This window comes from Neomonachus schauinslandi, chromosome 16 (genome assembly GCF_002201575.2).
Source record: "Neomonachus schauinslandi chromosome 16, ASM220157v2, whole genome shotgun sequence".
NCBI classification, from domain to species: Eukaryota; Metazoa; Chordata; class Mammalia; order Carnivora; family Phocidae; genus Neomonachus; species Neomonachus schauinslandi.
In genome coordinates this window covers 45,277,719-45,290,828 of record NC_058418.1, presented here as the reverse complement: position 1 = coordinate 45,290,828, position 13,110 = coordinate 45,277,719, and the positions used below count along the sequence as shown (strand labels likewise).

At 42.2% G+C, this 13,110-nt stretch overlaps 1 protein-coding gene across 1 annotated transcript in view; it reads right to left on the bottom strand.

The window, feature by feature from the left end:
- PKD1L3 (polycystin 1 like 3, transient receptor potential channel interacting) overlaps nucleotides 1–13,110 on the bottom strand; it is a 58,211-nt gene that overhangs the window by 38,988 nt on the left and 6,113 nt on the right. The window contains 11 exon segments of the mRNA XM_044922060.1: nucleotides 848–1,041; nucleotides 3,259–3,366; nucleotides 3,561–3,690; nucleotides 4,028–4,156; nucleotides 4,830–4,956; nucleotides 5,049–5,176; nucleotides 5,638–5,729; nucleotides 5,732–5,813; nucleotides 8,330–8,461; nucleotides 10,528–10,776; nucleotides 12,929–12,975. Coding sequence (XP_044777995.1) covers nucleotides 848–1,041; nucleotides 3,259–3,366; nucleotides 3,561–3,690; nucleotides 4,028–4,156; nucleotides 4,830–4,956; nucleotides 5,049–5,176; nucleotides 5,638–5,729; nucleotides 5,732–5,813; nucleotides 8,330–8,461; nucleotides 10,528–10,776; nucleotides 12,929–12,975 — 1,418 coding nt within the window.

Here is a 13,110-nt window from a genome sequence, read left to right as displayed (position 1 = left end):
AGGCACCGCTCCAGATCTTCCAGAAATCACTGCTGAGGCCATGAATGGTGTCAGTGCCTTCCAGAGCATCCTCTTTCCCCCTGCTCCCATGTGAATGACCCCCTCTCAGCTCTTTGACGAACTGCCTCATGATTTCCAGAACCTTGCACCACAGTCTTTGTGCAACTGAACCAGGACTTAAATCAGATGGGATCGCACACATTCACCAGTGTGAAAATGCAGAGAGCCATTTTAAAGTGGGCACACATCTGGAAGTAGGTAACAACGTGGAGAGTCGCCACCTGGCCTGGAATGTACAAGAATCTGCTAGCTTATTTTTTAAGTTTTTATTTATTTGTCAGAGAGAAAAAGCGAGCACAAGCAGGGGGAGCGGCAGGCAGAGGGAGAAGCAGGCTCCCCGCTGAGCAGGAAGCCTGATGTGGGGCTCGATCCCAGGACACGGGGATCATAACCTGAGCCGAAGGCAGACACTTAACCGACTGAGCCACCCAGGCGCCTCTGCTAGCTTATTTTTAGAAAAGTTCTCTTTCATTGAGCAAGAAGTTTTCCTTTTACCCACAACATATTTAATACTTGCAGAACTTCTACATATTGCTTACTTCATCTGGAACTGTCCGATTCACCCTGGACTCATGTTTGAGAAAGAAATGACACATGAGGCCTAAGCCTGCTCCAAGGAGATGCACTCTCCTGGCCCACTACCCACGGTCCTTCTCCTTTCTCCCAGGCTGACTTATTTCGCCTCCGATGAATTTTCTTTCTGGGCCCGCCCAAACGAGGTAAAAGAAGCTCTGCGTTTCATGCCAGCTCAGGCGGGAGAGAAAGAGGAAGTGGCGTGGCTTCTTACGTGGCATCCACCGCTCTTCCACGTGCTGTTGTGGCTGTCCCAGAAATAACACTGCGTGACGGCCGTCACCACCGAGAACAGGGTGGGCGTCTGCTGGGCACTCTCCTGGCTCTTGTCCAAGGCAGATGTTAGGTGGTAGGTGCCGGTCCCATACTGCAGACTCTCTGGCGTCAGCACCCCTGTATATTCCTCATCTGAGAACCAAGAACAGTGCTTAGTTGCCTTTCAAATGGGACAAAAGTACCGTGAGAACCTTCCTTATGAAGGATCTATTATTATCATTATTTTATTTTATAAATGGGGAAATGATTAAGCCTAGACTTACAAATGATTTTACTTTATTTTTTTTTAAGATTTGAGAGAGAGAGAGAGAGAGTGCATGAGCGCACATGAACAGGAGGGGCAGAGGGAGAGGAAGAGAGAAGCTCAAGCAGAGAAACTCTGTGCTGAGCATGGAGCCCGACACGGGGCTCGATCCCACAACCCTGAGATCATGACCTGAGCTGAAACCAAGAGTCAGACGCTTAACTGACTGAGCCACCCAGGCGCCCCACAAATGATTTTAAGGAAAATGACCAGTGATACAACCTGGGGCTCTGGATTACTCCTGTTCCAATAAGAAATCGTATTTTTTTGATAAATGAAGATTTAGGTCTAATGAGTCGGAATGTATTATGAGTTGTAGAAAAATGAAATCGCCACCCATCAAAATGAGTAGCTACAAGACCTAGCTAAGAAAAAAAGCCCAAGATGAAGCAAGGATGGGAACAGAGCGGTTCCAGGAAAGAGCCCTGATTCCAGGCCCAGCTCTGTCACCAGGTGGCTGGGAAGGGCTAAGGAAAGTCCCACAATCTCCCTAGTTTTCTCACTTTCAAACAAGGACTCTGGACCAGAGGATGTCTAAGATCCCTTCCAGCTCCAACTGACATGATACTGGCAAGACTGGCAAGGAAAATGGGAGTGAATGCTCTGAATCGGGAGAGAGCCTGTTGGTAGCCCCATAGTGAGAGATGCTGCCGCAGGTGCTCTAAGAACAAGAAGAGCCTAAAAAGCGACCATTCCTGTGTTAGTGAGGCCTACATGAGAGCCAGAAGCAGCTCGTTCAACCCAGGCAGACCATAATAGGAGACTATAACATGATTTATCCATTCTGATGACTCCCCCGACCCCATTTTTTTAGATGCAAAGGGTAGCTCTGAAGACTTCCCAGTACATTTATTTATTTTTGTTGTTAGTTTTAGAATAATTTTTTTTAATTTAAATTCAATTAACATATAATGTATTATTAGTTTCAGAGGTAGAGTTCAGTGATGCATCCGTCTTATATAACACCCAGTACTCATTACATCACACGCCCTCCTTAATGTCCATCACCCCTTTACCCCCCCCCCCCCCCCCCAGTACTACTTTTGAAGTTGATATCCAGTGACTGTTTTTTGGTCAAGTATATCTAGGCCCGGTTTATGTATCACAGGAATTCTTAGCTATTCTAAGCTACAATGTAGTCCGTCTGGTATTACACCAAGACTTACTGAGACATCTCTGTCCTTATCCAAATCTAAGATTAGACATAAAGTTTGAAATATAGATATAACCCACTGTGCTGGAATTTTACTTCTCAACATTATGGAAATTTTCAACCATACACAAAGTTGACTATTATACAGTGAGCACACAGATAATCACTGAATAGATTCTATAATTAACATTTTACTAAACTTGGAGCACCTGGCTGGCTCAGTCAGAAGAGCATGTGACTCTTGATCTCAGGGTCATGAGTTTGAGCCCCACATGGGGTGTGAAGATTCCTTAAATGAGTAAAACTTAAACAAAAAAAATTCTACTAAATTTGCTTTATCACATATAAATCTTGATCCATTCAACAATTTATCTTTTTAAAAAATGCATTTCGTGGTCATATATAAATTATACATGTGAGGGGTGCCTGGGTGGCTCAGTTGTTAAGCGTCTGCCTTCGGCTCAGGTCATGATCCCAGGGTCCTGGGATCGAGCCCCGCATCGGGCTCCCTGCTCAGCGTGAAGCCTGCTTCTTCCTCTCCCACTCCCCCTGCTTGTGTTCCCTCTCTGGCTGTGTCTCTGTCAAATAAATAAATAAAATCTTAAAAAAAATTATACATGTGATAAAACTACATAGAACTAATAAACACACATAAACGAGTGCATGGTTGCATGGTGAATCCAAATGAGGTCAACATATGGTATCAGTGTCATTTCCCAGTTAGGATATTGTGCAAGATGTCACCATTAGGATAAACTGGATGAAATGTATGAGATCTGTTTTATTTTTCACAATTGCATGAGAACCTACAGTTACCTCGAAATAAAGAGTAAAAAAAAAAAAGAAGAAGAAGAAAATGCATTTCAAAGTAAGTTTCTGTTTGGGGCTTTACCTTTTTGCCACACCTGATTCTTTGGAAGGGTGATGTTCAAGTCGAAGGGGGTATGGTTAGGCTGATACTGGAACCCCAGATAGAGTGTCATTAAAAGGGGACGGGCGCCTGGGTGGCTCAGTTGGTTAAGCGACTGCCTTCGGCTCAGGTCATGATCCTGGATCGAGTCCCGCATCGGGATCCCTACTCGGCAGGGAGTCTGCTTCTCCCTCTGGCCCTCCCCCCTCTCATGTGCTCTCTCTCATTCTCTCTCTCTCAAATAAATAAATAAAATCTTTAAAAAAAAAAAAAAAAGGGGGGACTTTCAGGTTGTATGCACAGGATCAGGGATTTCTCTAGGGAAGTGATGTCCACTATGATAATAAAATGATCTGAGCTCACGTTGAGGCTGGTAGGATGGATTTCCATGCTAACATTTCTCCACAGTATGATCTAGAAGGAGACAGTTAATTAATCTTCAAGTTCAAAATGGTTCATCCATTGATGTCTTTCAGTCTCCTTTCTAGTGCTAATGGAATGTAACTTCCTAAGTCTTCCTCTCTGAGCTTTAATAGGTAACACAGAGCCAGGGGTTAGGGGACAATATACAACCTCCGACCTAAAACACCTTCCCCTAAAGGTAAGGTAATCTCTCCATGCAGAAGTTCCCAAGTGAAGATGTGAATAATCAAATAATGGCACTGCCGCGAATCTAAAATGACTTTCTTCCATCCTGTTCTCCAAGAATTCCTATTCCCTTCTATTTCATTCCCTAATAATCAAGTCATACCTCAATATCTTCCATTAAATCATCAACTTGGAACAATTTATGATTAGAGCTTAGCAACACACTTCTGATGCTTCCAACAATGTTCTTGTCATCAAAATCCCTGAAGGGATTGAAAGATAGTCCTGTTACCTAGAGACAAGAAAACTCAGTTTCATCCATTGCTGAAATCTTTAGAAATAACACCCTGATAGGTAATAAGGTGTCAGATATAAAAAATTAAAGTAAATGTTGGGATTTTTCCCCTTGCTAATATCTCAAATGAAATAATATTTCTCATTAGAACATCATATGGGAAAGAATTAATTAAAGATGAGTCATTTACTTGGGACCCTCAGAATTATTATTTCTTTTTACATCTTCATACCTGGAGGATTCATGATTACTAGGAAGTTGAGAATTCTGCTCTCCAGGATAAGGCACCAAACTTACTTCTGTTTGTTGGGTAAGAAATACAATATACTGAAATACAGTATACTGATATGGCTAAATTGATACACTGAGTGAATACTTATTCAGGTATTCCCAGCTTTGTATGTACATAGTGAAGTGTTGAGAACAATTCAAACCATAACACAGAAACTGTCAAATCCAGAAGTCTGTTTAATGCTCCCAACTTCTACCATGGATCATTTTTAAGAGGCTTCCATTCCTGACATCATAAAACAGAAATCCAGGGCACCCAGGCTTGTCTTGTTTGGTCTGGTGAGCTTACATTTCATGGTGCATCCCCTTCATGGTGCATTCAAATGCCTGCAGCCATCAATCCCATTTCCATTTGGATCAGAATCAATTTTACACTCACTTGGACATTAACTCCAGGGTGTCTGTTCAAGAGCTCTTGCAAAGCTGAGGCTGATGGAAAGCCTAACCTCACAGGTGCTGGGGACCAGAGAGTGTAGGAGCTCAGAGGCCAGGTTGACATGTTTTGGCTAAGGAAAGAGAAATTAAAGGGAAATCAATTTCTGTGTATTTTCTAAAGATCCAAAACCTAAAACGAACCTCTCCCCACTCCTCCTGTTACCTGTTCAGCATCAGAGTAGCAACAGAAGAGGTCAAAGTCACTAAAGACTCAGAAAACTGGTTCTGCTATAGAAACACTTCCTGGATCTTCCCAAGGGCCAGCAAGGCCATTTCCAGCATATTTTCTACCTACATTTAGAAGGAAACACCACGTGACCTGAGTAACCTCAGTGGATAATGGTTTTGGAGGGGTTAGACAGGGGACAAAGATCTTGATGGTGACATAAGGAAAGGTGACATTCTTTGGAAAGGACCCATAGAAGGTACTTCCAGTCTGGCTAAAGACTCAACCATCCTTTGTATCAACTAAGAGGGCCACCCAAGGACATATTTCTTTGTCCCATGATATAAGCTGTCCTAGACCTACTTTTTTTTAAGAGAGGGAGAGAGAGAGGGGCAGAGGGAGAGGGAGAGTCTCAAGCAGACTCCCCACCCAGCACAGAGCCCGACAATGGACTCGATCTCACGACCCTGAGATCACGACCTGAGCCAAAATCTAGAGTTGGATGCTCAACCAACTGAACCACCCAGGCTTCCCAAGATTAAAAAGTTTCTAAAATGAAATCAACATCAGCATCTCCTGCACCTACCTGCTCAATGTCATGCTTGGATCTTTGTAGACTGGCTTCACCAGCTTCCATGACATTGACGAGGGAGTGAACGAAGCAGACGGTCACAGGTTTTTGAAGCTCAGACTGCTGTTGATCTCAAGTGCCCTCTCAGGTAACTGCTCATTCAGGTCAACAAGGGGACTGAGGACACTGACCTGGGAGTTTTAGGAAGCAAACACACACTCCTGAGCTGTTTCTGCCTGTTTTAAATTTGTGTTCTTCTTATCAGGAGTTCAAGGTTCTTTATGCATTTCAAACACATTTTTATAAAAAGCACTATTACAACTTGGCAGGAAATGAAAATATGTTAGCTATGACCTATAGGGAGGATTTGTATTTCATGTTATTCCAAGGAACCGACAGAACCCTCCTGGAGTGGTAACTATCAAATAGCTAATTCACAAAACTAAGCTAAAAAAAGGAAAAGAGCAGTACTGGCTGGAACACTGAGTATACTATTCCTTGAAACTCAGGCCTCAAAAGCCTTCAAGATTGACTTAACATAGAGAACAAGAAAAATTCTAAATGTAACAGAAAACCCCAATTCTCCTTTTGGGAGACTGTTCTCATGCAAAACAAGTAAGAAGGTTAAGCAAATTGACAGAATATCCACTATAGGTACAACTATTTTGGTTTTGAAATGTTTTTGTTTCAAAGTAACACTTACTAAAAACTTCTGCATAAAAAAGATCCAATAGACAAAATTAAAAATAAGACATGAGCACAAAATATTTGCAACACATATGACAAAAGGTCAACATCAATAATAAAGCTCTCTTACAAACACCTAAGAAAAATGACAAACAACCCACTGGGGGGAAAATGGACAAAGGACATGAAAAAGCAATGGAGAGGAGAAATACACATGGTCAATCAAAACATATTATGATGTTCAACCTCCTTAGTAATCAATAACATGTTCCCTCCTCCTTTTCTTTCTTTTCTTGCCTTTGAAATTGGGAGAGTGTGGGGCAATGGTTGGTGGGGATGTAAAACAGTGCCTGTTTATTTATTTGAGAGAGACAGACAGACACACATGGTGGGGGGAGGCAGAGGGGGAGAGAGAGAGAGAGAGAGAATCCAAAGCAGGCTCCATGCTGGCTTGATCCCATGATCCCAAGATCATGACCTGAGCCAAAATCAAGAGTTAGACGCCCAACTGAGCCACCCAGGCATCCCCAAACAGTACCTCTTGAAAGACTATTTTGTCATCTATTGAAAATGCAAAAGCCCCTGGGGCGCCTGGGTAGCTCAGTCATTAAGCAGCTGCCTTCGGCTCAGGCCATGATCCCAGGGTCCTGGGATCGAGCCCCACGTCGGCTCCCTGATCTGCGGGAAGCCTGCTTCTCCCTCTCCCACTTCCCCTGCTTGTGTTCCTGCTCTTGCTATCTCTCTCTCTGTCAAATAAATAAATAAAATCTTAAAAAAAAAAAAAAAAAAAGAAAAATGCAAAAGCCCCTCACTTCTATCTCTGGCACTCTATTCCACAGAAATAGTCGCATAAGTACTTAGTGATGTAGGGACATGGATGTTCATGGGTATGTTATTTCCGAGAGTAGACAAGTGAAAAATGTCCAAATGCACATGAAGAATTATTGGTTCATTTATGTGTACTGACACAAAAAGATATCCATGACACAGCATTAAGTAAAAATAAAAAAAAATCAACGGGCTGAAAAATGTGTATACTTTAACTCCATTTTTGTTAAATCGACAAACTTGTCTGTGCATAGAAAAAAGTCTGGCAGGCTATGCGTGACAAATTAATAATAATCTGATAGTAGCGACTACATCTAGAGAATGGGATTAGCTAGAAGGACAAATATGGTGAGGGCTTTTGCTTTATAAGTTTATATGCTTTTGTTCAGATTTTTTAATAACAATCATGCATTATTTCCATAACTAAGAAGTCCAAATAGGGGCACCTGGGAGGCTCAGTCAGTTAAGCATCTGACTCTTGATTTTGGCTCAGGTCATGGTCTCAGGGTCCTAAGAATGAGCTCCCATGTCAGGGCTCAGCGCTGGGCATGGAGCCTGCTTAAGGTTCTCTCTCTCTCTCCCTCTGCCCCCCCCCCCACCGCCCGCCCGCACATGTGTTCTCTTTCTCTCTCAAAAAAAAAAAAATAAGCCCAAATAAAATGGCACAGATTACATTTATAGGCTTATTGCAGAATATCTGAAAATACAGAGCATGGAAAAGAAAAAATGAAAATTCTCACGAATCCTAGTCCCTTAATTTACTTAGGTGTAGGGAGTAGAGACAGGCACGAAGAACAGTTGTTGTAGCCACAAATGCGAATATCATGGGGCACTGAAGGCCGATGTCTGTTTCAGAGCTGAACTGCTCTATCTTGGGCAAGGAGTGGATCTATTTCTGTCTCCCGTGATGTCGAACAAATATATCAGAAAGGCAGTAACCTGATAAATGAACAAAAGAAAAGAAACACAGCGTATCTCAGTCATTACTGATTAATTTATTTGCAATCTTCAGAGTCAAAGGTACAGATACACTGGCTAAATATTATATTGGGTCTCCATAAAGTGGTTCATAAGGCTAAATTCTTCACAGGGCACCATCTCCAGATTTTGTATTTTCTGTTTTATACACTTTTTCTCTGTTTTGCTTCCCCCTTTCTCCTATCTCGTTTCCTCCCGATCATCCTCTGCTTACCTGAGCTGACTCAGAAAATCCTGGAATAAAGGCTGTCCATTTCTGGAGCATCTCACAAGCTGTCTGTAGTTTGCTGTGAGTTTGCAAACCATGAATCGGTTTGCTCAAGTTCCCTGCTATCTCGTCTATGACCTGTTGGGAACGAAGGATTTTGCCAAAATTATTTAAAGAAAATGATTGCACTTTAGTAGTTTGAGACATTGTTTTAACAAGAGTTGACAGAACAAACTTGATGAATCACAGGCTCCTCATAACAGTTACTACTTTCATAAGCTTTTCTGCAAACGGATAGAATTTTCCCCTCTTTCACAGAGCAGAAGACTAGGTACCACGGTCATACAATGATTGATACAGGGACAGATGGGTCCGGAAATAAGATCTATGAGAGAGGTTTAAATCTCATGGCCATGATCAAAAGTGAGGGAAACACCTGGAAATCACAACAACAAAAACAAACTTCTCTATTCAGGAGTATGCTTATCTCCTCAGGTTTCCCACTGGTTTATGTCCCTTGATTCAAGAGTTCATGTTCGAGAAGGAAGTACCTGAATATGGTAGTTTCTGAGAAAACAAACCCACAACTCTGGATGTGGTCCCAAAACTTTTAAGAGGCTACTGCTTTTGAACTGGAAGTCCTGCCCTGAGATAATCTCTGTTTACACCAGCTACGTGGTGCCATTTCTAGAGAACAACCCACTGCAGCTTAATTCAGTCAGTATTCAGTAAATCTTTATTAAATGCCTACTGTGTGCAGCTGGGTTCTGGAGTTAGAGCATAAAGTTAGTCATGATCCAGCCCTTGTGGGCCATACCATTGAATAGGGTTATTTGTAATTCACAGGGTTTGCAGGAGGTTAGATCAGTTACAGAATGATCTGAGAATTGAGGACCACCCAGTTTTGGTTTCATACTTTGGGACCAAGGTGTAAAGAAGCAGGAATAAAGGTATGAGTGAGACCCAAGTACCACGCAGCTGCATGTTTTCCAGGGGAGGTCAGGTCGTATTTAATGCCATTCTAGCTATAGCCAGAAAGGACACTGATGGCTTATTTGATGTTTCAGAGCTGGGCTGAACCATGGCAGATCTCACCATTTTCTTCGCCTTTTTTTAATGGCTCTTAATAAAGCTTTATAGTTGTCTCCATACAAGTTGTGCCCATCTTTGGTTAGATTTACTCCTAGGTACTTGTTATTCTACCTTTTTTTTTTTTTTTTTTTAGGAAGATACCCTGTGCAAGATGGGGCGGGGGAGGGGGGTCGGGGGAGAGGGGGAATCCCAAACTGGCTCCTCGCTGAGTGCATGGCCAAAATCAAGAGTCAGACACTTAACTGATGGAGCCACCCGGGAGCCCCTGCTATTCTCTTTAAAAAAAAAATCTAATTTTCTAACTGATATGTAAAAGTACAATTAGCTTTAGTATATTGATCTGGTATTCAGCAACACTGATAAATTCTCTTAATGTTTCTAATAACTTATCTGTAGGCCTTTTTGGGTATTCTACACTTCAGACTTCTCTCTATTTAAGGAAAACAAAGCACTCTGTGTTTAAGCTACTGGAGATGAGTTTTTCTGCCAGGAGAACACAGTGCTAACTGAAACAAGAGTGAACATCTAGTTCCAATTCATGCTGGAAGCAGATCCAACATAAACAGGATTATCTTTTAGCAAAGAAATGTTAGATTACATGTAAGTAGGGCTTGTTCTAAAAAACAATATATATAGAGAGAGAAGCAGGATGATTTTCTTCAGTCAACATGATCAAAGTGGCTTTGCTTTTTTTTGAAGTTTGTGGGGGAAAAGGGAACAAAGGGGATAGGGGAACTGGGATGCTAAGTAGGAAGAACAGTCCAGAAGGGTGTGCCACTGCCGGAAAATTGGGGCAGGTGGACAAAACTTCCTCCCCATCTGAAGCACTAAATATAAGAGCATTAAATAAAAACAAGACATGAAAATCCTGAAGTGAGTATGGAACCCATTGTGGACTATTTCCATGGACTCGCTCAGTGCTTGCTTTTCACTGGGGCACTTGCTCGTGTGTCAGGCATCCTGCGGGAGAGTTCTGCTCAGAGGTAGAGGGTGACCTGGGCCCCTTCCTTACATGGCTATTCTTGAAGCATCACCAAAATAGAAGGAAAGAATAGAAGTACTTTCGCAGGGTCACAAAGGCCCCCAGGGTGACCTCGGTTTTCTGTATTTACCTGATCGGATGCATCCTGAAGTGATGTTTGTAGGTGAGTGGTGAAGACCTCCACCTGGGAATCCTCTTTGGGGCTTGAGGTCACCACTACCAGAGCTTGCCCAGACTGTGTTTCAGGCGCAGGCCTGGTGAGCGCTGGGGTGCCAGGAAGATGCTGGCTGGTAGGCGCCAAGGTCACTGCCAGGACCTGCCGTGTGGCTTTGGGTAGTGTTGAAGGAAATGGGCTGATGGGAAGACAAAGGGTCTTGGACTGAAAGGTACATAAAGGAAGAGGCCGAATCAGATTTTACCATGTGAAAATTAAGGCAGTGTTTCCAAAATTATTCTGGCTCTCCCATGTCCCATGAGATATTAATGGGCATTTCTCTCAAAAAGATCCAGTGCTCAAACAGTTTTGAAAATGTGGCATATTACCCTCTTTAAGATTCACAATTTACCAAAAAAAAAAAAAAAGAGGGCACTTGATGCAATGGGCACTGTGTGTTATATGCAACTGATAAATCACTAAATTCTACCTCTGAAACTAAAAAATACACTATATGTTAAATAATTGAATTTAAATAAAAAAGATTCACAATTTACATTAGTGTATTTATTATCAACCATTCAATAAATTATAATTAAACAGCTACCACATGCTAAGCCATGTCCTGGGGAACTAAGGATACAGCAATGAACAAAATAAGCCAAGTTCTTGCCCTCATGGAGCCTTCATTTTCGTAGTGGAGGCAAATTATACTATGTATTAAATCAGTGCCATGAAGAAAAACAATAAGAGTAAGCAGATGAAAGGAAAGGGTGTGTTTCAGGTACGGTGCTCAGATGTATGAGACAGCATTTTTGCTGAGAGTTGAAATAAAGGGAGAAAGTTCTGACAATATATTAGAGATGGGCATCTGAGAAGTGCAAAGGCCCTGAGGTCACAGCCTGATGGGTTTGTCTGAGGAAGAACAGGAGGCCAGATGAGCAGAACTGGGACGTTGGGGAGATCAGAAAGATCCTGGGGTGGGGGTGGGAATGAGGGATGGGACTGGGGAGAGCATTCATATGTCAAGCAAAGGAGAAGAGAGTCATTTTACCTTGAACGAGATGGGAAGACCTTGGGGGCTTTGAGGAGCCGCAGCAGGAGCTGACTTGTGTTGTAAAAGATCACTCCTCTGACTGCTGTGTTGAGAACTGAGCAATGGGCCAAGGGCAGAAGCAGGGAGATAAGCAGGAGGCAGATGCAAAGTTTGCCTGGGAGATGATGATGGCTTAGATCACGGTGTGATAATGATGAAGATGGTGGGAAGTGGTTAGGTTTGGCTCTGAGAAGTCCTACAGTCAAAAACCTTTGTTTTCTTTCCTTCTGGAAACGTTTTAAGCAATGCTGGTTACTCTTCTGTAGAATATCACTTGGAAAATACTGATTTAAGGGATTTTGACCTTATCCTTGTTCTCTTTCATATAACTAGAAATGCTTATTTTTTGCAGTGGGTCCAGTAAATGTAAATGAATCTGTCTTTAGACATCCAGTGAAAGGTTTCTATGTAGGACACAGAGGCAAGAAGGCAGAGAAATTTCTTGAATTTGAAATTTTATACATTATGCAATTTCTACTTTGATTTTCCTTCCACTCAGGTATTTTTCCTTTTTTATTATTTTTTGCTTTATTATTTATTTATTTTTAAAAAGATTTATTTATTTGTCAGAGAGAGAGAGCACAAGCAGAGGAAGCGGCAGGCAGAGGGAGAGGAAGAAGTAGGCTCCCGGCTGAGCAGGAAGCCCGATGCGGGACTCGATCCCAGGACCCTGGGATCATGACCTGAGCCGAAGGCAGACATTTAACTGACTGAGACAACCAGCGCCCTTTTTTCCCCCCTTTTAAAAAAGGAATTTGAATTTTATCGTATTGCATGTACTTCTGTAAGATATCACAAGTTCTTTTTGGAATGAAGCAGGGAATAAACAACCAACCAACAAATGATAATTGTAACAACATGAAAGCCAGAGTCGGCTTTAAAAATGTCATTACGACTATGGACTCTGAGAAACAAACTGAGGGTTCTAGAGGGGAGGGGGGGGTGGGGGGATGGGTTAGCCCGGTGATGGGTATTAAAGAGGGCACGTATTGCATGGAGCACTGGGTGTTATGCACAAACAATGAATCATGGAACACTACATCAAAAACTAATGATGTAATGTATGGTGACTAACATAACATAATAAAATAAAATAAAATAAAATGTCGTTAGTAAAATATCCATTCAACCTGGTTCTTTCCTGCATTTAAGTACTTTCCTTTCCTTATGAGAACACTATATCCGGGACACTCAGTGAGCCAGAATGGCGTTCCGGCGGGACCTACCAGGAATTACAGAGATTACTAATCCCAGATGTGTGCTGTCAAGGGACGTACTTACAAGATCAGCGTGAGCAGGGTGGTGACAGGAGGTTGCAGGATGAGTAGCTGCCACAGAAAGAACAAAGCAGACTAAGTTCAAGTAAAAGTCTAGGGTAGAAATTTATTTGAGGACGTCTTATTCTTGGCAAAAAACAATGCGAATCATTTCATATAGGAAACTAAAGTGACCATTTCCCTCTG